Below are 27,947 nucleotides of genomic sequence, written 5' to 3' on the forward strand. Positions count from 1 at the left end.
CCTGTCGAGCCGCTGTGACGACACCATAAAAGGGAATAGATGGGAGTTTCTGAGAGCTGAGCTGTTGGGATCATTCATGATTTGCTGCCATTGTGAACAAGGAGAGAACTCTGCCTGAGAAGTGCTGATTAAAAAAGGTAACTGATGGGCTTCCCTGGTGGTGCAGTGGTTGAGAGTCCGCCTGCCGATGCAGGGGACACGGATTCGTGCCCCGGTCCGGGAAGATCCCACATGCCGCGGAGCGGCTGGGCCCGTGAGCCATGGCCGCTGAGCCTGCGCGTCCGGAGCCTGTGCTCCGCAACGGGAGAGGCCACAACAGTGAGAGGCCCGTGTGCTGAAAAAAAAAAAAAAAAGTAACTGAGGTTGGCTTTTTGTGTGTGTGTGTGTGTGTATTCTAACAGGGAAGGAAATAATATAGTGACTAAAAAGGCACCAAGGTACTACTTAGAAACAAGCATTTTGAGACTTAAGATTCCAGACAGTGGCAGCCTCAGCTAGTTCTCTCTGCACAGCTGTACCAGTACTGACATCTGCCTGCTTGTCAGCATTCTAAATGCCAAGCTCTGGCCGTCTAGAAGCGGGGAGTGAAGTTTGGAAGACCCCTTCTTCTTCCCCCTTAACACTTTTGTGCTGGACACACCTAGATATGACTGTATGAACATGCTTTTCCTTACGATGGGGACTGCTTCCTTTATTCCTTCTTCTTTTTTTGCAGCTTTCATGTTAAATTATATTACGGCCTACCCTTGACTGCTATGATTGCAATAAAAATGGCTGGGTTTGGTGCTTTTGGTATTATCGGAAGGATCTCCTAGTCCAGTTCTCTGGGTGTCTTTTTTCCTTAAAGCTCCACTCCTGGCCTTCTCCAGCTCAGCTGGAGCACCTGGAACTAATTTTAGGGTTGCCTGGCTAAGTCCCACACTGGTATTTGAAGTTTGCATCCTCCTTAGACTCAAGCCCATTTCACCACTGCTGAAGGTGAGTGCAGGCTGATATCAATTAACAGAGAGCTGCTTCACTGGCATCTTCCAGTCATTAAAATAAATATTTGGTTTAAAATAGCCTCTTCCCACCTCAACTCTCCAACTTTTGGCCCCTTCCCTTACTCCACCGTGGTTGACTCACCAGCGCTTGCAGGGTGTATGTGGCCTAAGAAGAGCGTTTGATTCTAAAAGGGAAGTGAAATACTCTTTAACATCTGCAGGCGAGACTGTTTGAACAGCAGGCCAGCCTTCAGTATGACTACATGTTTTTTTGTCCATTGTGGTGCTGACTCAGCATCAGTTAATAAGTCCTCTCCAGAAGCCTGGATTTCTCTTGTTTAATTATCATCTTGGAGCTTTCTGAGAACACTTCAAGGAATCATTCATTCAGTTTTATACCCCTAGCACATCTACCAACTCAAAGTCCTGTTTCCTCTAGGTGCTAGCGTCCCCTCTGGCATAACATGTAACCACAGGTCACCAGGCAGTGAGCGGGGAGTGTGTTACTTATGTCCCCTAGTGGGAATTTAATTGTTCTGTACTACAGAGATTGAGGAAGGACTTTAGACATAAATACCATTTCCTGGCAAGTAATCTTTTACTTCCCACCTACCCCCCCCAAAAAAAAATTCTAGAAAAGTTTCCTAAAAGAGAGAAAAGAAATTTTAAAGATAAACAGACATATTTTTATGATCGAGTTGGGCTTTTTTTTGCTTTGTTTTGTTTCTTCCTATAAACAAATACTCACATGTCCACTTCACTGTATGACTAAGTTGGTATCATTAGGTGGGGACTGGGTGTGTGTACGTCGGGGTGTGCATGTCTGTCGGGACGTGAGTGTGTAAGCACACGTGTATTTAAAATGTTAGAGAAAACATTGCAGCCTAAGGTTGAAGGAGAGAGATGATTTTAAAAACCACCGTGTATAGAAGGCAAGCAGGAATAGTGGGAGACGTGTGTTACAGTGACCTAAACAGTCCTTGTAATGGGGTGTCTGCTCTAAATGGACCCTTTGCATCATTGTTTCTCTGAATTAGACGATTCCTTGCTGAAGGCACAAGACCATTGAAGGAAGTAAAGCATCTGGTTTGTTTTGTAATGAGAAGCAGGAATGCAAGGTCCACGCTCTTAATAATAAACAAACAGGACATTGTATGCCATCATCACAGGATGTCCTTCCTTCAACAGAGGGCTGACTGGGGCTGGAGGAAAAGCCGGGCAGGGCTCCCAGCGTAGAGCGCCACTAATTACTGCCTTCGTCTGCCTTCCACTTGCAGCGATCAGTTCCACATTCCCTTTAACTAGGAAACGATTAATGCTCTACACTTTGCAAACACACTCCTCGGAAGTCTGCCTGTGGGCTTTGGGGAGGAGAGAAAAGGCAAAGAAATTTTAATCTGTAGGATTATACCTTTTTCCTATTTCCCTATTTACTAAATAATTGAAAGAGGGAAGTCAGTTCTACCAAAGATGAGTTCCCTTTAGTTAGCAGGAGAAATGGAAGCTTTCAAGTTTGTGGGGAGAAAACGTGTATTTCACAGGCAGTAGCTTGAGTACTAGACAGCTACATCTTATTCCATTCCATGCAAAAATAATTGCTCTTTTCACGTGATCTTTTCAAGTAAGTTTTGTATGTTCTGTAACTGGATCTGAGCCGAGGAACTCAAACGATTTTAGGTCATTTTTAGGTTTCCCTGAATTTAAGGAATGTGCACCCCCTTATAAAGCCGCAGCAGGAAGGAGGGCGGTCTGGAGTCTTTAGAATACAATACAGCCCGAGTAAACGCTGAGGTTAAGTGCCCTCAAAGGGAAGTCAGAAGATTCCGAGTAAATGTTGAAATTCAGATACGGAGGGAGGAAGCTCTGGGCGCTCGCGGGCTGGAGGAAAGCCCTGGGGTGAGCTCTGCACGGCTCGGCCAGGTGTGGCCACGCCCCCACTTCAGGCGGCTGGTAGGAGTGAATCACGAATGGGAAATCTGCGGCAGGGAGGGGGAAAGGGCCGAGCCGCCGGCCGGGTTAACACAGACTGAGCGTGCTGCCGTGACACTCGGCCCTCCAGTGTTGCGGAGAGGCAGGGCAGCGGGCAGCGAGGCACCTGTCCGCGCCGGGATTCGGGACACGGGCGCCAGCCGCCGGAGGAGAGGGGCACCGCCGCGGTCGGTGCGCGCCAGCCCTCGGCCGGGAGGGGACGCGGAGCACATGCGGACTGTGTAGGCATGAGCGACATTTATCTCAGATGTTGGATATTTGCTTGGAAAAACGTGTGGGTACGACCTTGGTAAGGAACTTGATCTTGTTTTTCATTCTGAAATTGATCTGAAAACTTTTTTTTTTTTTCTCTCTTGGCTAACGTAGTCGTAGTAGAAACCAGAAGGGCTTCTGCTTTAGGGCGCTTAGTACTGTCAAACATTTATAAGACTTTTTCCTTATGAATCATTAACCCTTTCAGTTCTAGGCATAATTGTCAGTTCATTGAAATTTCGGTAGTGGCTCCCGCCCACACCCGTCCAACAAAGTAACTATTCCGCGTTGGCTTAAGTTTAAAATTTGGTTTTATTTTAACACTTATTTGGCATCGTGACTGTACATGTTGCAACTACGTAGAAATAAGCACGTTTGTTTAAATCGTGGCTGAGGGAAAGACAACTTCGCATCCGACTTTTTTTTTTTTTTTTAAAGAGCATCATATTTAGGGAAGAAATAAAAGAATGGAAAAGCCACCCTGAAGGACTTGGACAGTGTTATGTTTACATTCTAACAAGGACATGTTCTTACATGGAAATGATACCCACGTTCCTACTTCCCCAACCCGTCTGTATGCGAAAACACTGCAGACGTTGTTTACCTTTTTTTTCTCTCTCTCTCTTTGGAAAGCACTTTTCCTGCGTGTGAGGGGGGATTTGCGGGAATACCCTTATCAGTTTGTAAGTGGAAGCAGAGCTTGTCTTCTGAGTCTTCTATATTTGTTATAACTTTAGTTACAGTAACTGTAGCCCATCAGTGACTTCTGGGAATTCGTACACTTTCAGATTTAAATGGAAAGTGCTATTTGTAGCTGAGGGCTCCTAAAGGAATTCTCTCCAGGGAATTCTATTGAACAGTTTTATGTTTTGTTTTTACTTTTTCAATTTGGCGTGAGATGCCCACAGTCAAAAGAAACTGCGGGGAGTTGCCCCCCCTTCCGCCCCCATCTTTCCTTCTCTTTTCCTATGGTCCAAACGATCTCGGAAAAGCTGCAGCTCAGTGATGCTGGCAGGATGCAGCCCTTTTCGGCCTTCCCTGTGAGAGGATGAAAGAGATCGCGCTGCAGAGGGGGGGGAGCGAGTTGTTTTGAAAGTTGTTTTGAGTTGGGAGCTGGTGGGAAAGTTCAGTCTTCCCCATTTGGAAAAGGCAGGCTGGGTTCCGCTCCTGCACCACACGCGCTTTCCATTTTTAGCTTCATTCAGAGGCAGACAGAGCTCCTTCCTCTTCCTCTCCTTGTTTGTGACACTTTTCTGAGGCAGCTTTTCCACAGCGCTGAGGGTCTGGCGGCCATGACCCCAGGCGTCCTGGGACAGAGGACTAGGCGCCTCAACGTTTTTCTGCCGTGAGAGGTAAAGCCAGGGATTGGAGGTGTTTCTTTTCCTTTTTTCTTTTTTTCACTTTGTCCCCCAATGTGGTTGCCACACTTTATTTTTATTTTTATTTTTCACTAAGGATAACATTTTAAAACCTTGCTTCTCCAAGGCAATCTTTATACGGCTTTCTGGCTCTTATTCAACTGTGCCAAGCTCTCTGCATCTGCTTTTAAAGTCTTCAGACGACTGTATTAGTCATAGCCTCTCTCGGAGGAGCCACAGGACAATGGGGATTAAAGGCCTTTCCTTTCTCTTCCAGGCTGCCCCTAAGTGTAACTCCAGTGCTGTGAAGGTTCCAGGGTTGGCAGAGGGGACTGAGGGGACCATGAAAATGGACATGGAGGACGCGGACATGACTCTGTGGACAGAGGCTGAGTTTGAGGAGAAGTGTACATACATTGTGAACGACCACCCCTGGGATTCTGGCACCGAAGGAGGCACTTCGGTTCAGGCAGAGGCATCCTTACCGAGGAATCTGCTTTTCAAATATGCCACAAACAGCAAAGAGGTAAGCCTCTGGTTTCTCGCTGAAGAAGATTGGCACCTGACGCCAAATCTCCCTACTTGCCCTTGAGGCCTCGTATGTCTGTGAGAATCTGTAAGTATCAGTAAATAACTGATTACTCAATTCACTTCTTTCATTGTTTTCTCTTGCCCTAAGTCCATCCCTTCTTATTCCTCCAGCTCTCCACCGTTCCATAAGAATTAGTAAACAGTGAAATCTTTTGGCAAGTTGACATGTCTTGGAAAAGACGACTTGCAGCATGGGGTGGGTGAAATCGTCAGCAGCTTTGAGAACTCGTCCCCCAGTATACTAGCTTTTGAGGGAGAGAAACTTTTTCTTAGAAAAAATGTTTGACATGTTTCTTTTGTCTCTTTTTGGTCACGAGATGGCTTTATTTATTTACTTTTTCAACGAGCCAGTTTTATTAGCGGGGTTTCTAAAATTATTCTCAAAACCTTGACGTGTTTATGAACTGAAGTGATGGTATAAACGGAGAAGAGTTTCATGTAAAAGTGCCCTCTGTCCGGATGACTTCAGAGCTAACCCCTGTTTATCTGCGGCAGCTCCTTTGCTCTGACCGGGCTGGCAGGCCAATTTCTTCTTGGCCTCTGAAGTGGGGACACCCTTTGTTGTTTCAAAGGGGCTGAAAACCCAAACTTGGAATGAGCAAAGGATTTGTGTTTACCCTTTTCTATAATGATTGTATCTAGGCGTGATGTTTGGCTGTGAAATAACTTGCAGAACCACCTCTTGTTTTGAGAATTCAGCTACTGCAGCTGCTTTCATTGGTCTACTGCCTGCCGGGCTGAGCTGGAGGAATCCACCCGTCCACAGCCCTGCCATCACAGCCATTCCCATAGGTCACTGTCCGTCCTATCACTGCCTTCAGAAAGTCGCGAAAAGGGGGTCATTTGCTGCAGGAGCCCAGAATTCTATACTGGGACTATTCATTACAACCATGTCAAATCACTTTCCTCCTTCCCTAAGGAACAGCATTTGAAGGAGTTGAGAGCCGGTTTGGGAAATACTTTGTCTCTTTCCTGTTTGTGTACCTGAGTTCAGTGTTTTTGGTGAGGGGGTGACACAGCTGTCTAAAATTAAGTAGAACAACTCTGCTTTGGGTTTCATTAAAGCTCAACTCTTTTTTTTTTTCTTTTTTCCTGCTGGGAGAGAGGAGGCTGATTTCGTAGAAAGCAAAATTTAAATTGTATTTTTATGTGAACATTACCAAAAATTTCATGCCAGAGATCGGCCTTAACTACACCTCTTTCTGAAAGTAACACCCTTTTCTATAGAAGGTCTCTTAGTATGTGGCCCATGGAATCAGTGTAGGATTTGTTTGGGTATTTAAGGTTTGGCTGCGGCTTTATGAGGTGTAGCATTTTTTCCCATATCATATCAGACCAAATACTGATCAGTTCCCAGGTTTCAATTGTGCTGTGTTGCCCCATCCAGCCCCTTGGGATTGAAATCAAGACCTCTATTCTGTGGGTCATCCTTGCCCTTTAGTTCTGTAGGGTTCTTATCCTCAGTTTAGCTCTTAGCTTAAGTTTTTCAATTTTCATCATTCTATGTAAAATCATAGCTAAATAGAATAATGCCCTTAGTCCAAGGTTCAGAAAGATAGTCACTTACTTAAGGTATATACTTAGAGCCAGAGCCAGGACTTGGAGCAAAGTTCTTCAGACTTCCCCAACCAGTGCTACTTGATTGTGCTACACTGGCCCCTCTTGGTGTCACTGTGGTTTTATTTATCGTCTTAACATAACTTCAGGACGATCATTTATTAAGCTTGTTTGGTGTTTTCTTCTCTGAATGTGTAACTCCATATTTCATAAATTCAGCACCCAGAAAGCAAACAGTGCCTGTATTCCTAAGGAGGGTCCTTCAAAACGAACCTAAAAAGAGATCAGGTTTCTCTTATTCTATTTTCCCCTAGAAATGCTTGAAGAGAGCAGTATATCTGTAGTCCCTCATCATAAAAGCGACCAGGAGACCAACTTAAATGTAATGCTGTCTTAAGCTCTCTCTGGAAATGTGTACCTGTTATTCAGTTTCTCCCTCCTTCCTTTTTGCACTTTGGGGAAGGAGAGCTCCCTCCAGGTGGTGAAAGAGAACAGTAGAATTGAGCCATTGAGAGTATGAGAGCTGCACACCAGTTCTCTTCAGGATGGGTGAAATGTTTACATTATCATTATTCAGTTAGTTCTTTCAGTCCCACAAGCCGTGGAAAGAGGAAAAAAGCCTTTGTACGTGTAGTTTTCATCTGACTGATTTATCTTGCCCTTCTTTAAATGTTTTCATTTAAGTAGCGAAGATGTTACATTATGTACTGATGTTCTGACATCCTGGGGATTTTTTTTTTTAGCAAGACCATTTTTCATTATGAATTTGTGCTATGTGTCAGCACCTTTTTTTTTTTTTTTGGTTTAAAAACAAAACATACAAACCATATTTCTGATCTTGACCCTCATTTTTAGATTGGGTTTAGAATCATTCTGCACCTTTAATGAGGCTGTTCTTACTTCCTATTTCCAGAACTCAAACCAAATATAGGCATACTATTCAAAAAACTTGTAAAACTTTTTAAACTGCTGGGTTATTCTTTTAGGGGGATTTTCCCCTTGACCTCCTGAAATAATCTTCTGTGAATACTTGAATACAGAAAGATCGATTTAAACACTTCTGTTCTGGAAGCAGTAGCCTGTACTGAGGTTGCTTGAGTTGAATTCAGAGGCTCTGTGGCTCCGAGCCTGACCTCCAGAGTTGTGTGGCAGTGAAACATCAGGCCGAAGATGGGGACTCAGTGGCCATTTTGATTGAAGTCCATTATTAAGCCATCTCTAAAAAGCATCTTGCCATAAGTGCAATTCCCTCTTCATACTGCCTTTTATTGTGGAGACCATGTACCCAGGCATTGCCACATTTCCTTTAATATGAAGATAATTAAGAAGGAAACTTTCCAAAAACATTGTTATCCACTCCACCCTGTTTTTTTAAAAATGGGGTGAAGTACAGGCTGAAGTCTTGATCCAGTGAGTATATACCCACTCATCCACTGAGATGAGCTCTAGTCATCTCAATGCAACTATCCTTGTATTCAAAATAGAATTTTAATCGAATGAGTCATTTTTATGGAGGGAGAGGGGAAGAGGTAGCTAGTAATTTAAATGATTTTAATATAATTTGGGGTGAGGATGCTTATACCACATTTAGACCTGAATGATGTTTCTGCTTGAAACTCACTGCGATGCATGTGTATTCATATATTCTAAAGAGGGAATTTGCTTTCAAAAAAAAAGCAAATTTGTTCTCCTTACTATCAGACTTTCATTCAGCACCCCCAGTCCACCTATACTAAGTTGTGACATCTTCATTTTGTAAAATGGAAAACAAGCCCTGTTTTTTGTCTGCAAGCCTTGGACTTCAGGGTATGTTCTGTAACAGAGGCCGCTGACAGATCTGAAGGGGTCAGCCCCACACATAGCGCACAGTGGGGAAGAGCGGGCAGGCGGGGAAGTGTTGAGGCCAGTGTCCTCTCGCTGGTGGGTTTATGGGAGGCACGCAGCAATCCGTGCCCAGCAGGGATGCTTTAGGACCCTGGTCAGTTCCAGTGAAGTTTCCTTCCTGAACTAGGTGACCACATTCTTAGTCTTTTTAGCTCTGGGAAATTCAGGGCACATACCAGGTTCCCCTGTATCATAGGCTAGCTCCAAGGATAGAACTTTGTTGGCTAAGATTCACATCTGGATCTTTCCAGGGCCAGAGGGAGAAGTGTGACTTGGTCTCCCACTTCCCACGAAAAACTACCCTGGTTCCGATCCCCACTCCGGTTACCTGGCTGAGCACTGGAATCTTAGAGTTTCAGCTCTTATGTGCTCTTTGAATAATGTCTCAGACATGGATTTGAGGTGAAGGTGCTGATTGTGAGATAGGGTGCTGGACTGGGAACGGATAGAGATGGTATATAAGCTACACCGTTCCTTACAACCTTGAAATTCTGTGATTTTGTGTCTCTATTTATTCATATGTGTGAGTTTATATGTACCCAAAGCTCTGTGCATCATACAGCTTAAAATACTAGGGTTCTGTCTCACTTGCAAAGATAATCTAACATTGAGGCTCTTTTTATTTGTTTGGGACTTGAGGATTTTCACAGACCTCCCTTTCCTAACAGATTATTCTCCTGTCTGGCCTGCTGTTTCATTTGTAAGGTTATCGATGACAAGAGCTACTTCCAGTGCTGTCACACAGCTTCCCCAGTGACTTGCCTATAGCTGTGCTCAAAGGTGTCAGGTGGCTTATGTCTACTTCAGAGTCCTTTGTGGGAACAAAATGCTAGTTGACTTCTTCTGGACCATAAGAAAATGGTGTATGTTTCTTAGTGTAAGATTGATAGCTGAATACCACAAAGCCCGTTGGTTAAAAGAATGTCAATTCAGAAGAAAAACCCTGGCCTCAATGTCATGCTACTTGTTGGTAATCAAGCTCTGACCCCCAAGACACTGTCTGCGAGAGACTATAATTTAAAACAAGGTTGATAAACCAGTTGAGTACCTTTTTTAAAATTACTGCTTTGAAGTGGATATGTTGAAAATATCAACCGCTAATTATTGGCTCACCAACAAATGACATTATTTGTTTTTCCTGTTTGTCATTTTAATATTATGGAATAATCATTCAGATATGAATGCCAAATGATTTGTGTCATAGCAGCCAATTCCATGCATTTTTCAAATTAATTATTTTCAATAATATATCATAAACAATGAGCCTCTGAATAAGTAAGTCTACTTAAGCTTTAGGATGTATTTTTATCTCAAGACTGTTCTGAAGTACTCCCGTCCCCCAGAGTTATACTGCCAACATATACCAATAATGATGAGCTGTTATGGAAAGGGCAGATAGATGTAAATGAGGTAGAGGAGGATGAAATGAACATCTGCTTTTTTCAGCTCTTGCCAGAAATTCATAACGGGCCAAAAATAACACTAGCTCACCAACCTTGTTTCAACTTGTGTTAGATATAGGAAATTTTCTTTTTTTTCTGTCTTTCCAGTCTGGGTATGCTCCATTGGCTTGTATATTGAATACTAAATTTTTCTAAACATTAATTCTTTAAGTCACGTACATGAGAAAGCCTGGTCTGTCACAAGCATGTAGGTATGCTTATTCCATATTCATTTAAACAGAGACAAATTATTGATGAAATTAGTGAGGTGTCAGTGTATATCATAACCAGAACCTTAGATTCCACTGCAGACATTTATTGCTTCATGTATTGGGGCCTACCATTTCAGGTACACAATTATAAAGGAGCCACCAGGGATAATAAAAACTGGAAATAAATATGTTTACCTCCCTTCTTGGTCCATATCAGTAAGGTATTCAGTAAGTGATTTGTAGGCTGTTTGGAGCAAAAAGAAAATGAAAAGAGGAGAGTGAGTGAATAAAAACCAAAACAAAATGTACTACAAAATGTACTGCAAAATGTCGTAAGGGACTATTACAGAGGAGAAGGAGTTCTTTTGAATAGTAATGAATTGCTTCCTGATTCCTGGTTGGTGACTTTTTTTTCAACCCCCCCCCCCAAAGAAATTTACGACCCAGGAGGAACTGGTATATTTAACATGCTTCTTTAGCAAGGTCCTACAAAGTCAAAATGTGTGATACATCCAAGTCTGAGAAGGTCATTTCCTCAGATCTTAGAACCCACAGCTCTCCTCGGTATAAATTCCACTTCAAAGGAAGACTTTTGACCACTGTTGAGCAGAAGATGCTAGAGAAGAACAAAGTTACTTGAAAGAATTCCCTTCTATTAAAGAGAACTTACAAGTTATAAGAAGAAAAAAAAAACCCTCATCTGGAATGAAAAAATATATAATATGTTTTGTTTCTGGTTCCTTAGGCTTTTGTGGAACAACCAAAGAACATTATTTTGGTTTCTGAGGTTAAAACTATTTTATTCCCCTTAAGCACACTGTGTTTATGGCTTGAGGGAGAAGAAGAAATAGGAAACTAGGAGCCGGCTGAAGTGGGCTAAACTTGACTGTCTAGTTCTTCAGTATCTGAAACTTGTTCTAATATGGAATGGTTACCCTCTCCGTTCTCGCATAAAAAGTATTAATAAAAAATAGAGGACCCTCAGTCACCGGAGAATTAGACTGTTTTATACTTGGTTGTGTATTTGCTTATGATCTGCGAGTTTAAAAGATGGTCTTCCCCAAAAGTCAAGCTCGTTGTTAATTATGTAGGCACCATTAATGTCTGCTCTCCATAGTACAATTTCATCATTGTTGGTTATATTACCATTTGACAATTCAATTCATTGAAATGAAAAGATTGATTAATATTTTACAGTTGAACTCATTGTTTCATATGTTTTACCCCCTTTAGGTTATTGGAGTGGTGAGTAAAGAATACATACCAAAGGGGACACGTTTTGGACCTCTAATAGGTGAAATCTACACCAATGATACAGTTCCCAAGAACGCCAACAGGAAATATTTTTGGCGGGTAAGTAGGGAAATTTTTCCAGACTGACTCATTAAGTATTAGGGGAAAAAAATGAAACTGAAATTGCTGGGTCACTTCCATTTTCAACCTGTCCTGGGGCTCCCCACAAGTATTCAGGGTCCCCACGGACATAGGGAATTCTAAGCAATCGTGATGAACCTGGTTAAATGTTTGGCCTGGGAAACACAGCCTGTAAGTGGTTAGGGATGGAGAGATGGTCTATATGTGAATCTTAATTTTTGCAATTCATTAGAGCTTTGTGATGAAAGGAAACAGTTTGCTGCTTGCTTCAAGGGTAAGTTCATTTGCATTTCTGTGCAAGGAAGTAGTAATGAGTCACCAAGCCTTAGATTTCACCCCTTGTTGATTTCTTGCTGACTTAACTTTAATTGAATGGACAAGTAATCATAAATGAATTACCTCAAAAATAAATGCCTTTGGGCTTCCCTGGTGGCGCAGTGGTTGAGAGTCCGCCTGCCGATGCAGGGGACACAGGTTCGTGCCCCGGTCCCGGAAGATCCCACATGCCGCGGAGAGGCTGGGCCCGTGAGACATGGCCGCTGAGCCTGCGCGTCTGGAGCCTGTGCTCCGCAATGGGAGAGGCCACAACAGTGACAGGCCCGCGTATCGCAATCAATCAATCAATCAATGTAAATAAATAAATAAATGCCTTTAAGGAAGGATGGGTAGAAGATGGTACTAGGGGAATGGAGATGGACCACAAGACTCGTCCTGTTTCAACGCACATGTACCATGAAACTTTTGGGTTTGACAGTACATAAGTTACTCCCATAGCGTAAGGGAAATGATTATAATCATTCGGGATGATGAACTTTCCTTTAACATCCAAAGAGTCTGGGCAATCCAATTTCCTTTGGAATATCACAGTTAGAAAGGATCTCACAGGACTTCCCTGGTGGCACAGTGGTTGAGAGTCCTCCTGCCGTTGCAGGGGACCCAGGTTCGTGCCCCGAGCATGTGCTCCACAACGGGAGAGGCCCGCGTATCAAAAAAAAAAAAAAAAGGAGAGGGAGAAGCCACTGCAATGAGAATCCCGCACACGCAATGAAGAGTAGCCCCCACTCGCTGCAACTAGAGAAAGCGCACACAGCAAGGAAGACCCAACACAGCCAAAAATTTAAAATTAATTAATTAAAAAATAAAAAAGGACCTCACAGGTGAGCTAATTAGATGGAATCTTTGAGTAAAAGACCCTGGATTAGGATGAACAGAGAAAAAATTGGACTGCTTTCCGTTTTCCCATAGATCTCTCTGGGATATTTGGTTTCCTTTAATTAGAAAATAAAGCTACATTTACTAAATTTAAAAGCAATTTTTTATATACATACTTGCATAAAATGTACATGATTACTGGGAAACTGTTACTAAAATTCTTTTAAGAAACAGCTGCATGGTAGCAACAAAAATTGTATTATACTTACTCTGGCCAGATTTACCTAGAATGCTTATATCATCTGGACAAGTATATTTATAAAAGACTTCTATTTGGGGATCACTCAGAAGCTGTTCCTAAGAAACAAGGTTTTTTTTGTTTTGTTTTGTTTTCTTAAATCTGGGAAGTTTTGTGTTTTAAGAAATGTATTTTACTATTTTCCAAACAAAAGAGATCACTGAGAATTTTTCACTCTGAGTTGTGTGCTCACAATTTTTATTTAATTAATTAGTCATGCTTAAAATATATTTAATACCTGACTAATAATGGGCAAAATGTGAGTTCATTTTTCCCTTTACTGCCAATAAAGTCTTCTCAGAAATGAGCCATAGACACGTGTAGTTTTTGGAGTTGAAGGTCGGAATTAAGAAAATCCAGCATAAGTCTCGTTAATTCATGATCCTTTTGAAAAAAAATGACAAGAAATATTTAAGAACCTCCTATCTCTGTCCCAGTTCCCTGCTTCATTGAAGATTCACTCTAAGTAGCTGAAATGCTTTCCTTGGGAGGATTTATTGAAATCGGTCCTTCACATGCAAAGGATATTGTAGGAGATAACTTCCCACATGTTGTTAAAAGCATCCTGATTTTGCTGGCAGGAATATGAACATCTGTTGTGAGGAAAGAAAAAGTTTCATGCAAATCACACAGTCAAAGAAGAGAAGGGATGTTCAAGTTGAGAAACCAGTGACATTTCTTGTAACTGTGCTATGACTCAGCACGTTTTTAATCTTCTTGATAATATATGGAAATGTAGTGAGGGTGATAGGGAGCAGTGTTCATCTGACGTATCATTTTATTTTCGTGTGTGTGTGTGTGTGTGTGTGTGTGTGTGTGTGTGACTTCATGGCATCGACATTTCTGTTTTTAAATGAGGATACAGTAAATTGTAGTCCGTGGAAGGCTGACTGGAATCAACATAGCCGTAGCTTTAGAAAGCAGTTTCCGCCCAGCGAAGAGTGCAAGAGCGATGGAACCCCGTGTTCCTGGAAGTTTGCACATCAGAGTAAACAAACTTGAAAACCCCTCTTGATAGCAGAATTCACCCGGCCTTGTTCCATTTTCTCTTAACAAAACACACCGCAAAAGCTCTCACAAGCTGCTTTGATGAAGCCACATGTATTTCCCCCTTCACAATTTACAGGAAGTTACTCTTAAAAGAAAGTGATTCTGGTGTTTACTGCCCGTGTTAAAGGGACAGAGTTCCTTTTTGTCTGATAACGTTTGAGCGAAATACAGAAACACTTTAGAGACTAACATAGCATGTGACTAAGAAGAAAGCAATAACCTGCTGTCCGGTTAGAGCAAAACTTCTGCTATGAACCAGGCCCTATGACTTGGAACCTCTAAGTTGCAGATAACCAGGTATTTCTTATATATGTGTTAAGGATCTCTTAAGTCTGAAGACGAGTTGGGTACATCTTAAAAAGAGGGAAAGAGAGAAACTTACTGTGGAAGGGCAAGGAGTTTGTTTATAAAGTTGTTTATAAAGTTTCAGTAAGAATGTATACTTTAATTTTTCCTATTCTTACCTCTACCTTTTTACCGAGTGGCCTGAGGGTATCTGTTAACCAAAAGCAGTATTACTCTAGGGCAGACTTTGAATTCTTCATTTTGCATTGCCTTTAAAGAACAACATGGTTTCTTTCTGTTCTCTTACCAAAAACACGAACCTTATGGCTCTGTGAGTGGTGTTTTAGCCCAACCACCTCACGGATGAGAGGGTTCCCTCTCCCCTCCTCTGCCTTGAAAGAAAAGTGCAAGGCCGAACATGTTTTTCAAGAGGAAAAGTGACTTCTCAGTAGACTGTCTGATGCTGGCTTCTGTCCCAGTGTTCACTTTGTTATGGCAGGTGAAGTTCACCTTGGCCTCACCCAGCATTTCCCCAAAAAGGCAAGCTTCCAAGTATTCATATGAACAAGTGTTCCTGCTGGACTTGGAGGCTTGGGGGTGGAGGATGTTTGCATAGTTTAAGCCTTGGGCGGGGGTGTAGGAAACGGCAAGTACAGAGGCCATAGAAAAAGTTGAGAGACTCGGTTTGACGTACTCAGTCAGGCTGGTCTAATACCCAGTGACTCAAAGCATTAAAAGTCTGCATGATCGGAACTCAAGTTAAGTAGCATTGCCTGTGTGCCATTCACTGTGGTAGCAGAAACAGTACTCGGTGGTTGTTTAGTCCTTCTGAGGCAGCTCCTTAAATGAAGTCTTGTGTTTCACTCTTTTGTTACTTTTCCCCAAAAGTGAAAAGACACTAAAACTGAAATGGAAAAGGTAACTGACAAAGTGTCCCTTCCCTGTTTCTGCCCTTATTTCTGCTGATTCAAGAAAACTCCGGCTAAACTGATTTCCTTTTCTAACCACGCAATAAGGGACCAGAAATCAAACCCGGTATTTGCTGGGTTTATTCTCAGAGGTGCCAGGGAAGCTTTTCGTTGCTTTGGGGCTTTCTTCTCCATGTCTGTTTTCTCTTTTGGGCAGATCTATTCCCGAGGGGAGCTTCACCACTTCATCGATGGCTTTAATGAGGAGAAGAGCAACTGGCTGCGCTACGTGAACCCAGCACATTCTGCCCGGGAGCAGAACCTGGCCGCCTGTCAGAATGGCATGAACATCTACTTCTACACCATTAAGCCCATCCCCGCCAACCAGGAGCTTCTTGTGTGGTATTGCCGGGACTTTGCGGAAAGGCTTCACTACCCTTATCCTGGAGAGCTGACAATGATGAATCTCAGTAAGTGGATGACAGAACAAAAAAATTAGAAATGCCAGTAACGTCAGTTCTGCCCCTTTGCACTAATAACATGTTGTTTAATTACATGGCTTCATCTGATGGGCCAAGTAGGTGGCTTAAACTAGGGACTGGGAACAGGAAAACAGCTTTTTTTAGTCTCTATTTCCTATAATGAAACTTGATCATTTAAAAAATACTAAGAGCTACTTTGAATGTTCAGAAAGTTACAGGAAGAAATATATGTTCAATGCTAATCTATCCAAAAGGGGGCAGGTAGGATTATAATATAATAGAGATTCATTCTGACATGCCAAGGATGCAAGGTATATAGTTCCTTGTTTGTGGTAATTTGTCAGTGCTTAACATGTACATTGAAATATTGTAGAGATGCACATTTGGTTATCAAGTTATGGTCTGACGTGAAACATAAAAGGTTTCTAGAAAAACTCGGAGCTATAATTTTTCAAATCTTATTTGGATATGGATAACCCTAAAGATTTTGTACCTTAGCTTCCTCCCTAATGGTAAAAACCTAATTATCTGATCTCCTGATGAGTATTACAGTAACCACCTATCACTTTATCTTAACAGATTCTCCGTTCCTTAGGTCTGCAAGCTTTTACTTTTTTATTTGGTTAAAGTTGGCTATCATGACCTCTCTGCAAAACCCTACTTCATTTTAGTCATTCTTAAGTGATCTCTATGAACGATTTAAGATTTACCATAAAATTCCAACCTGTTGTAACTATGGTTGTATATTCTCAGACTGCTAAATTTTAAAGCAGTTTTTTAAATCAGCTCCTTCTGGTTTAAAATTTTGGCCTCTAAATGCTGAAATTTTTGTAACCTTTTGTTTTGATCTCATTTCCAACCTAAGGAGAAGTTGCAAAAACAGTACAAAGAATTCCCAGAGACCCTTTAACCAGATTCATCAATAGTCCATATGCTGTCCCACTTGCTTTATCTGGAGGCTAAATTGTTTTAGTTCATACTTTGTCCTTTGAGATGAATGTTAATATTAACATAAATTAGAATCTGACTTAAACTTTAGGACCAATTATTTATCCTAGTCAGGTATAATCCAATTGTATAGCTATTTGGTGCTCATCCCACACTGTCTAGTTTACTTTTGCTCTCCCTGTGATCCCAAGACTATATTTACAGTTTTCTGAAAAGCTGGGGCTATAAAAGCTTAAGGACCTCCAGCATAAGACCATCTTTAAATTTGTGTTTGTGGTCCTTACATACACACATATAGTGCACCTTGAGCTTCAGGAAGAAGTCTTAGAATAGTTGGAACAAATTGGCTTACAGCTTGAGTATGGTGGGTATAATCAGGTCCTGGCCAATGGTGGTGGTTCTTTTCCCTTATCTCTCTTTAGCGCTTCCAAGAGTCTCCATCATGTCACTAGTGCCAAGCATCCCAGGAGCCCTTCAGCTATTTTACCACCTGTAGGTGCCAGGCCCAGTGGTAAAAGGCAACTTATATTCCGGCAGGACATCTCCCAGGAAGATGTGCTGCTTCCTCCTGACTTTCTCAGCATAGCCGGTCACTTCCTCTTGAGGGTCTCCTCCCACTCCTTGAGCTTCATCATTCACGGATTCTGAAAAAGACTTTAATTTTTTTGTTTTTGAACAGTAACTCCATTTGAGATGACCCACTGTGGTGACCTTGCTCCAACCACAAAGAAGTTTTTTCACATACATCCCTTACCTCCTGCCAGTCAAAGAAAGGTCTTAAAAGGCCTTGCATTTATTCAAATGCTTATTCTTTGTGTTCAGAAGCAGCTGTCACGTATACTATGAAATGACACCTTTGTTCCCTCAAATATCCCTTTTTGTTTACGCAGAATTTTTTCTAAATGGTGGTTTAACATTTTCAGGTACCCATTCATTGTCCAGTATTCGTAGTAAAGAATGAGAGTTAACGATAGACAGTGACAATAAGCCAAGACTCCAGTTGCCTTGTGAAACCAGTTGTCTTAGGTGTGGTAACTGATGACTGAGATGCTGATCAGGAAAATCTCCACTGTTTCATCAGGCCTAATAGGTAGATTGCGTCTTCACATGAGTTGTGTTGGGTTCCATGCTTCAAGCACGATAGAGGCTTGTGTCAGAATCTCCGTGAGGGCTTTAAAATGGCAGTGATAGTTCAACTGGTAGAGTTTTGAGGAGAAGAGATTGGAAGAAAACTGAGGTAAAGAAAAATAAGTAGCCAGAAATCATAAATAGGCATTTTTGTAAAAACCAAAGAAAAGGAGTAGGAACTATCAGGTTTAACTCTTACCCCTCCCAAGTTCTTTTGGTAGTTTTTTTCAATCTATCTAACTAACCCATCTAGAAAACAGTTGACCAGATTATAGACTTCTAAATGTTAATCTGCGTTCTCAGTTTCAGTTGAAAACAGGCTTTGTTTTGCCTACTGCAGAACTTCTAGGTTCTTTCTTGTAGTCTTGGGGGTTCTTATTATAGATCGAAAATGTGAGTCGGCATAATTAAGCCATTCAGAGCCTTCAGAAGCAGTTCACTCTTGAAATGACTCCCGTCCGCCTACAGCCATTTAAGATTTAAGAACAAAAACAGATCTTGATTTTCTTTTTCATGTTAACTCAAGCTGCTGCTGAGTGGGAGAGTCAGAAATGACACCAGCTCCACTGATTACTCAGCTGCTGAAGGATGGTTTTTTTAAATGTACCTTTTCACATAGACTCCATGATCGCCACCTTAGAACACCTGAGGGGGGCTGACGTTGCCCTCCGGATAGTGTTTTGTAATAAGAAATAAATGTATTTTTATGAAGGCATAAGAGATATCGAACATATATCATGGATTTACTATATGCTAGGCACACTGTGCTCAGTATTTTGCACAGAAAATTATAAATTCCGACTTTCTGGTTTGTTGGCCCAATCGTTAGCTTTTTTTTTTAAGTTTCTTTTTTAAATTAATTTTTATTTTGGCTGCACCGGGTGTTAGTTGCAGCGTGCGGACTCTTAGTTGCGGCATGCGTGAGAGATCTAGTTCCCCGACCAGGGATCGAACCGGGGCCCTCTGCATTGGGAGGGCGGAGTCTTTCCCGCTGGACCGCCAGGCAAGTCCCCAGTCGTTAGCTTTGTGGTAGTTCAACAATCGGATTATGGAGGTGCTCAGCAAGAACACCAGGCTAAATAAATAGTAGGGACAGTGCTACGGACAGATGTAAACTTTTTGCTTATGGCTTTAATTTATTGAATTTTAGAACCAAGACAGTGTTGAAGCCAGTGAAGAAAATTAGGGGACTTAGATGTAACTTGCCACATAAAAATGGCAGAAAGTTATGATGGTGAAGTTTCTGTATTTTCATTATTTTTAGGGTGACATCTTTCTGTGGATGCCTCCAAATCATTCTTTTTCACCTCAAAATTCCCTCCTGTGGGTGTGAGATGCCTTGCCTATCAGCTCTCCAACTTACTTGTCTCTCTTCCTTTACCATTTCAGCTTTAAAAAACAAAAGTGACAATTTGAACTTCCTGCCTGCTGAGCCTCACTGAAAGACTGATATTGGCCTGATAAGGGGCTATTTATTTTGGTTTAGTGGCTTCAGAAATCCCTCTCCCTCAACAAGCTTTCCATCACTGCCCCCATCAGCATCTTCCCTGATAGTGTCTGGGCTGTGTTTATTCTGGGGCTGCTGGCTCACCCAGGAGTAACTGATAACAGCCAGCAGAGATAACATTCTCTGAGGGGCTCTCAAACTGGAATCGAATCCCTCAAGCTTGTCAGTCTAGAGAATGGATTTGAAGAATTCAGACTCCGGAGTTCCACAGAGTTCGTTTCTAGACCTATCAGGTATCAAGCCTGGAGTTCCTCCTCCGTTAAATCGAACAGGGACTTTTTTAAAGACAGTGAATGATACTTTTACAGAGGCTTCAGCCCAGTCCCCCAAGCCTGTCCTCTTCTGAGGCTAAGGCCACGAGGTCCCTGCCTCTCCTGGCATCTACACACACCGACAGCTGATGCCTATGCCTGCGGCAGGTGTGCAGGCTGGAGGGGTTGCCCTCCAACAACCAGAGCTCCGACTAAGCAGCGTGTATTTTACTTTTGGTTTCCAGGGAAGGCTGAGCAGCGAGTGTTTGGTTTTCCCTGCTCTGGCTGGTGTCTTCCCGAAGGCATCGTTTGTTCTGTGTGTTTGGAGGGGCAGTGCTGGCGATGGCCTGGAGAGCCTGTCCTCTCATTGCTGCTGTTCCTAAACAGTCTATTTACCAAGTAATAGTATGCCGTCTTTTGGAATACATGCTTTCATCTTTGCTGCCTGTTTTCTTTGGTGCTCTAAGTAATTGAACTGGCTCAGGAAGTGCCAGTTGTGGTTTGGCAGAGATGCCTATGTCACGCCTTGTGATTCCAGGGGACAGCATTACTGGGAGCCTGGTTATAGGCCAGAGCCTCAGTGAAATTCTGGTGCTGTCAGCAAATCGAGGGGAAGGGGTGGCGCCACATTGCTAATCTGTCTGTTTGGGAAGAGGCAGTCTGAACAGGGTTTTATCAAATTCGTATTAAACAAGAATGGAGGCGAAAATTGATGACTGCTTATTACTTGAAATGAGTCTTAATCTTGCACATCTAGTTCTCAGGGTGTGCTGATTTCCTTTAGGTAAACCGTGAACGTGAGAATGACTTTTATTAACCTGTGGCACCCCGTCCCGCTATTTTTCCACGCCATTTGCATGGAGGCGCTCCTACTCTTGGTCGAACAGGACTGTCCTATCATGAGGTTTTTACCACTGGAAACAAAATAACACAAACGGTGCTATTCGTTTTATCGATGCCACCAGTGACCTGGTTTTTGCTGAGAAGGAACTGGAGTGGTGAGAGCCTTCTAGAATGAGTGGGCGTTGAGATGCCAGGTGTCCCTCTTGGGGCAGCTGGGGCTCAGGTTTGCTCAAGGAGAGCGCAACTTGGGCAACGTCGCTCCGATTTTCTGTCTCCCTCTGAGTAATCACCCTCTCTTTATTTCAGCGCAAACCCAGAGCCATCCAAAGCAGCAGAGCACTGAGAAACATGAACTTTGCCCAAAGAATGTCCCGAAGAGAGAGTACAGCGTGAAAGAAATACTAAAATTGGACTCCCACCCCTCCAAAGGGAAGGACTTATACCGCTCCAACATTTCACCCCTCATTTCGGAAAAGGACGCGGATGACTTTCGGAAAAATGGGAGCCCCGAGATGCCCTTCTACCCGCGGGTGGTGTACCCGATCCGGGCCCCTCTACCGGAAGACTTTCTGAAAGCTTCCCTGGCCTACGGGATGGAGCGGCCGCCCTACATCGCGCACTCCCCCATCCCGTCCTCCACGACGCCCAGCCCCTCGGCGCGCAGTAGCCCAGACCGGAGCCTGCACAGCAGCCCCGGGAACACCGTGTCGCCGCGGGCCCCCGGCTCCCAGGAGCACCGGGACCCTTATGCCTACTTGAACGCTCCGTACGCCGCCGCCGCCGCTGAGGGGCTGGGCTCCTACCCCGGCTACGCGCCGCCCCCGCACCTGCCTCCCGCCTTCATCCCTTCCTACAACGCGCACTACCCCAAGTTCCTGCTGCCCCCCTACGGCATGAACTGCAACGGCCTGGGCGCCGTGGGCAACATCAACGGCCTCAGCAGCTTCGGCCTCTTCCCGAGGCTGTACCCCGTGTACGGCGGCCTCCTGGGCGGGGGCGGCCTGCCTCCCCCGATGCTGGCGCCCGCCTCCCTTCCCAGCTCGCTGCCCTCGGAGGGGGCGCGCCGCCTGCTGCAGCCCGAGCACCCCCGGGAGGTGCTGGTGCCCGCGCCGCACAGTGCCTTCTCCCTGCCCGGGGCGGCCGCCAGCCTGAAGGACAAGGCCTGCAGCCCCACCAGCGGGTCCCCTACGGCCGGCACCGCCGCCACGGCCGAGCACGTGGTGCAGCCCAAAGCTACCTCAGCGGCCGCGGCGGCCCCCGGCGGCGGCGACGAGGCCGTGAATCTCATCAAGAACAAAAGGAACATGACTGGCTACAAGACGCTCCCCTACCCCCTGAAGAAGCAGAATGGCAAGATCAAGTACGAGTGCAACGTCTGCGCCAAGACTTTTGGCCAACTCTCAAACCTGAAGGTAGGCCTGGCGTGGGCCGCCCGATGGCGCGGGGTCAGTCCCCGGGAGTGCACGACGCGCGTGGGTATTTAGTTCACCTCCCGCAGGTTATAACTTGCCATTTCCACAGCGTGAGACCTGGGCTGGGCATGGTCGACGCGGCTTTGCTTTTGCCTTTGCCTTTGCTGCTCTGGCTGCGCCGCTTGGGACACGTTGCTTCCCCTCTCCTGAGTGTCTTCTGAATGATAAACACGTGGGGTTTGCGCTAGAACATCAGTTTCGAGTCCCTGCTTAGCCTATGACTTTTGTTCCTTTAGCTCCAACACAACAGAGTTCTGAAAATCACATCTGGGTTTGATTTGTTCTAAGACTCCACCTTGATGCTTTTCTTAAGAGGTTTGCATCCTAAATGCCCGAGTCCTTGCACGGGAATGTTCGCTTTTGCAGCCAAGTGACAGCCAACCTAACGTGTGTGGCTTCTTCCCAGGTCCACCTCAGAGTGCACAGCGGAGAACGGCCTTTCAAATGCCAGACTTGCAACAAAGGCTTCACTCAGCTCGCCCACCTGCAGAAACACTACCTGGTACACACGGGAGAGAAGCCACATGAATGCCAGGTGGGCAGTGTTTTCTGGGTTGAACTTTCGACCTTTGTCGACAGTGTCTCAGGAGTCGCCCTCCCATCATCCCATAGCCCATAGTTTAAACCAGCACAAGAATTCTGCCTTCTTTGGGCTGCTGATGTGCTGAGATGATGACACACCAGCTTCCAGTGGTTGGACAGTGGTCTGGAAGGGAAACAACACCCCATGGGCAGTGCGTTCCCATCGCTCCATTTGCCTAACGCTGCTGCGAGTTTTTTCACCTCCCAGGTTGCTGGGTGTGGGTGGGCAGCGTGCCTCTCCGCTTGGCAGCTCTTAACCTTCTGGTCTCCCACCTCCCTCCCCTGCCCCCTTCCCCACGCTGCAGGTTTGCCACAAGCGATTTAGCAGCACCAGCAATCTCAAGACCCACCTGCGACTCCACTCCGGAGAGAAACCTTACCAGTGCAAGGTGTGCCCCGCCAAGTTCACCCAGTTTGTGCACCTGAAACTCCACAAGCGCCTACACACCCGGGAGCGGCCCCACAAGTGTGCCCACTGCCACAAGAGCTACATCCATCTCTGCAGCCTCAAGGTCCACCTGAAGGGGTATTGTCCTGTGGCCCCAGCCACGGGGCTGCCTCTGGAGGACCTGACCAGAATCAACGAAGAAATCGAGAAGTTTGACATCAGCGACAATGCCGACCGGCTGGAGGACATGGAGGACAACGTTGACGTGACCTCTGTGGTGGAGAAGGAGATTCTGGCCGTGGTCAGAAAAGAGAAAGAAGAAACTGGCCTGAAAGTGTCTTTGCAAAGAAACATGGGGAATGGACTGCTCTCGGGATGTAGCCTCTACGAGTCAACAGACCCGTCCCTCCTGAAGTTGCCTCACAGCAACCCACTACCTCTGGGACCTGTAAAGGTCAAACAAGAAACAGTCGAACCAATGGATCCTTAAGATTTGCAGAAAACAAAAGGTGTTTTGTCTTTTTTCTTAACTTATGACTTGGCGAGTCAGGGTGCCTGTAGCAAATGCTTGTACATAATTCCAGTTCTGCAAAGCTCTCCTGACGGCAGATGGTTTCCCCTCACCTCTCTGGAATTAAAGAAGGATCCCCAAAGTTACTGAAATCTCAGGGCATAAATGAGGGAAAGACAATATATATACATATTATATATACTTATTTACACCCCCATCTATATATTTGAACCTGTGTATTTTGAATATTTGTGTGGATATGTTTGCATAGCCCTCCCATTGCTAAGACTATTGCCTAGTCATAATTATTTTTTCAATGATAATCCTTCATAATTTATTATACAATTTATCATTCAAAAAGCAATAATTAAAAAAAGTTTACAATGACTGGAAGAATTCCTTGTAATTTGAGTTGTTATATCTTTGTCTGGTGGCTGTTCTTTGTAGATAATTTCTGCACATCTGTTTTAAGTACCTAAGATTTAGTAAACAAATACATTACATCAGCCGACCTCCCTCTATAATAATGGTTTGAAAATGAGGTTTTGGTATTGCCAAAGTTAGGCAATTGATGTGTTCATTCATAGGACTGTATCATTTGAACAGCACTGTATAACTTGGGGGTATGTGTGCAGAAGTACCCAGTAATAACTCTGGTAGAAGAAATAAGAAAGAGAGAATCTTGTATGTTTCTGTAGATAGTTCAGCATTTTCCCCCCAATCACAGATTTACCAGAAAGGCTACAAGAAGGCTTTGCTAATCTGTCTCCCTCTCCAAAAAACAGGGTCGCCCCACCCCCAAAGTCATGTGACCATTCGGAGTGGCCACGAGACTTTGGCATCCCAATGTATTATCTGAAAATGTGAAGACAAAATGCCATGTTTAAAACCACTGCAAAACATTCCCAAAGCACAGGTAAAGGTTTTGTATGGGTGAGGTGAGGAAGCATGAGTCTGGGTGTTTTTGTTGTTGGTCTTTTTTGTTGTTATGTCAAAATTGCACAAACGTGGTGCTCTACCAGGAAGGATTTGAGTTAGATAGGCTCAGGCCACACTTTAAAAACCAAAAACCGGAAAACGGGTATTCTTGTTGTCTTAGGGTCAAAGCGGGTCATGAACATTCCTATCCCCAACACATCAACTGTATTTTTTTTCTGTACAACTCAGACTTTCCGCAGTATTTGTGTTTTTACATTTTATGGTTAATTTAATTGAAGAAGAAAGGGCATTGCAGAGTTGTTCAACAATTACCTCATTGAGTGTGTCCAGTAGTGCAGGAAGTGATGGCTTCTCTGATGAGTTGCTACTCAAGAGGAGAGAGCCAGCGTGCACCAGAAAGCTGGAATGCGTCGCATTCCGTCTCCTCTTCTGCTAAAACCCAAAGATGACACGTTGGCATTTGAGGTGTAGCGGAGAATGATGTATATTTATAAATCTATTTATACCACTATACCATGTGTATATATAATATATTTATAACCACTTAAATTGTGAGCCAAACCATGTAAAATATCCTTCTTTTCCTAATGGCATAAAAAAAAAAAAAAACAAAAAAAAACCCTTTCTGAGACTTTGCTTAATTCGCACTCGATGACCTCACAGTCATATTGGTGAGCTTGGGCACCCCCTTGCTATTGTAAGTGACCCTAAAACCTTGGTGCAAAGGTGGGGACTGCATAACAACCAGGGAGAAAGAGACATACTTTTTTACTATTAAGGACAATCTAAGATGGGGTTTGTTTGTTTGTTTGTTTTGCCCCATTCTGATGATGTGGTCACACCCAAGCCCCAGAAATAAAAAGCCCATCGACCACCGCAACTTTTCTCCCTCTTCCTCTCCCTCCTTCCTAATTAACTGATGTGTCACTCATCAGTCTGGTTTATATACTCAGTACTTTGGTCCATGGCAACTAATGTCAACCTGCGGAAGAGAACAACAACTTTAGGATAATGCAGAGAAACCTAAGGGCCTTACTGATCTGTTCCTTTAAGTAACAAAACTGACAGTTTTTTATGGTATTTTTGAGTCAGTGTCTGACAAACACAGTCCTTAATTGTAGGTAAACCAAAGCATCACATTCTGATGTTGACACCAAATACTTTCTATTCCCAATTACTCGTTTGTTCTCTTCCTCCCCTTTCATGCTTTCTCATTAATGGGAATTCTTCCTGAGACCTGCACAGTGGCTTGAGACTTCTTGATACTCTTTACCTTCTGACTTTCCCTGAGGCCTCTTACATGTGAATGTTGAGCCCACAATCAACAGTGGTTTTTTTTTTTTCCTTCTACTCAAAGTTAAAACCGACCAAAGTTATTGGCTTTTTACTTTGCTAGAACAACAAACTATCTTATGTTTACGTACTGGTTTACATTGTTATTTATGTGCAAATTGTCAAAATGTAAATTAAATATAAATGTTCATGCTTTACCAATGCTTGTCTAGTGTCTTGAGTGAAGGGTGAGTGAACGACACCTTAACCATACTGCAAGGGTGGCCCCAAAACAAATTCTGAACATGACACAATTTGCCTCTATCCTGCCCACATCCCCACCCCGACCCTTCATCCCCCCCAGAGATGATTCCCTAATTTCACCTCCTCTATCGGCGACTGCTCTAACAGGGTTGGTCTCTTGCCTCTCTCATAACTCAAAGATTTTTCTCTTTAATTATGAGCTATAAAAGTGCCCTCTAAGGATATCATTTCAAGCATTAGCCAGTAAGTAGGGGAAGATTTGTTTGCTTTTGTTGGACTTTTTTTGTTTGTTTTACTTTGTTGATGGACGTGGGGTGGTGGCAAGGTGAGGAAGAATTGAGATCAAGTCCAGAAATGCAGTCCTAGCCTTGATCCAGCGTGTATGTGTGTGGACCCAGCCAACTGCTGGGTGAGGGGCTCTGGGGAGCCCTGGGAACCTGAGGAGCATTTTGCCCACTGGTGGTATCATTTTTGCTTCAGTAGCCAGCGTTGAGCCCCCCACGGGGAATCAGGGCTTTTGTGCTTCTGCATCGTCTTCCTGCCCTCCATCCCATCGTATCTTTTTCCTTCACATCTTAACTCGGGAAGTAGATTCGCCACTTGTGCATTTAAAGCAAATTTCAAGAAAGCTGTTGTTTGGCCAGCCTCTGGGCATTGTTAGTATGAAGCCCAGGGATCATGGTGGCTTGGCCGTGTGGTCCCAAGGGTCATATGTTGGGAGTGAGTCTATTTGCTCACCCATTGATGCGCCAGTAACTAATCTTTCTCCAGTCACAAACAAAAAGGCACAAATTATTTTCAGTCTCACTTGGTAGATGTGAATAAGAGAGATGCCTGTATAAAAGTGCTACTGCCCTCAATGAAACAACCAAAAAAAAAATCTAAAAGCCCTTTGCAAATGGTTTTCGTGCTTGCCATTTCATCCATTACCAAGTTCACGGTACCATGCCCGTGCTAACTGCATGTTAAGAAAACAATGCTCCCTACATTTAGACACTGAAAACTGCCCACTTTCTTTTTCATGCTTCTTCTTTATATTCACTTAAACATCTGTGCCAAGAATTTGAAATGCTGCCAACATTTAACTGTGGAGTTAAGAAAACCAGAACCCTATTGTCATAAACGGGCCAAATGGTGCTGCTTGCACTACTAAATTCTACAGAACCATTGTGGTAATAATTTTTCAAAACAAAGCCCAAAAGGAGTCAGAGTGTAACAGTTACTACCATAAATCATAGTTCTTTACTTGGAAAAGCATGCCTTTTTTTTCTTGAGAGTTATCTATCTCGGGAACACTTTTGGACTTAGCTGTTTAACGAAACATTACATGAGAACATAATATTCACTAGGAGCTCAAGTCTCCTCGGCCGACATCCACCCTGTTGAACTGAGACTTTGGGCAGCTGTTTGTAGAGCAAGGCAAAAATGAAGAAGCCACCTTTTTGAATCTTTCCTTAAACTAAAAGCCCTGTTCAGAAATGATGCATTCAATTCTTCACCAGAAGAAAACATACAGGATATACAGTTCCATGGGAGTTTATGGGCACACATCTCAAATTTTTTCTCTTGAGGGACAGGAAACCAATTTAGGACCCATAAGTTTGTATAAGTGAACTTATTTCTCTCTCTCTGTGTGTGTGTGTGTGTGTGTGTGTGTGTGTGTGTGTGTGTGTGAAGCCTTCTTTAAAAGAAGATAATGGGGAAAGGCCAGAGCAGAGAAATGAAAGTAATTAGAGGCACATGGTGGAGGAGTTCTAATGTAAAACCAGGCCCCTGGGATAATCTGGTCTACAAAGGAAGGCTGTACCACCGAGGTTGGCAGCTAAAAACATTAATGCATAGAAGCGAAGTTACACAGAATGGGATCACTGAACCAACTGAAAAGACATTTCTATTTCCTTTATTAGACCATAGAGTTCTTTCTCCATAACATGTCTGTTTCATTATCAGTGTCTGGCCAGAAGAAATCGGATCATCCTGAGCACTGGCTACCTCTTTGGGGTCCACTTCTGGGCATACAGCAGC

The 27,947-nt window shown here is 43.7% G+C and overlaps 1 protein-coding gene and 1 long non-coding RNA gene across 5 annotated transcripts in view; one reads left to right on the forward strand and one right to left on the reverse strand.

Annotated features, from left to right (window-relative positions):
- Positions 1-2,950: 2,950 nt before the first annotated feature.
- On the forward strand, positions 2,951-25,880 carry PRDM1 (PR/SET domain 1). 4 transcript variants are annotated; one of them, XM_089921614.1, is made up of 8 exons: positions 2,957-3,261; positions 4,860-5,108; positions 11,502-11,621; positions 15,553-15,805; positions 20,801-21,906; positions 22,373-22,501; positions 22,854-23,445; positions 24,233-25,880. In XM_089921614.1, exons 1-7 carry the CDS (start codon positions 3,220-3,222, stop codon positions 23,424-23,426), a joined length of 2,472 nt encoding a protein of 823 aa, XP_089777740.1. In that variant the 5' UTR covers positions 2,957-3,219; the 3' UTR covers positions 23,427-23,445; positions 24,233-25,880. The 4 variants fall into 4 exon arrangements, with proteins under 4 accessions (XP_089777741.1, XP_089777740.1, XP_022409109.2 ...); XM_022553401.3 differs by lacking the exon at positions 24,233-25,880 and having other exon boundaries at positions 22,854-23,834; XM_089921615.1 differs by lacking the exons at positions 22,373-22,501; positions 24,233-25,880 and having other exon boundaries at positions 2,951-3,261; positions 22,854-23,834.
- Positions 13,887-27,947, reverse strand: part of LOC111164120 (uncharacterized) — a 51,380-nt gene continuing 37,319 nt past the window's right edge. Inside the window, exon 4 of the long non-coding RNA XR_002641935.2 lies at positions 13,887-27,946. This is a non-coding gene — a long non-coding RNA (uncharacterized LOC111164120). The remainder of the gene's footprint in view (position 27,947) is intronic.

The sequence above is a fragment of the Delphinapterus leucas genome, chromosome 12 (assembly GCF_059928025.1).
Source record: "Delphinapterus leucas isolate spDelLeu-1000000601 "Yukka" chromosome 12, BTC_Dleu_Yukka2, whole genome shotgun sequence".
NCBI lineage: Eukaryota > Metazoa > Chordata > Mammalia > Artiodactyla > Monodontidae > Delphinapterus > Delphinapterus leucas.

Coding starts and splice junctions, on each gene's coding strand:
- PRDM1 (XM_089921614.1), top strand. CDS start 3,220: ATGTTGGATATTTGCTTGGAAAAACGTGTGGGTACGACCTTG. Junction 3,262..4,859: donor AACGTGTGGGTACGACCTTG/GTAAGGAACTTG, acceptor TTTCTCTTCCAG/GCTGCCCCTAAGTGTAACTC. Junction 21,907..22,372: donor GCCAACTCTCAAACCTGAAG/GTAGGCCTGGCG, acceptor GCTTCTTCCCAG/GTCCACCTCAGAGTGCACAG.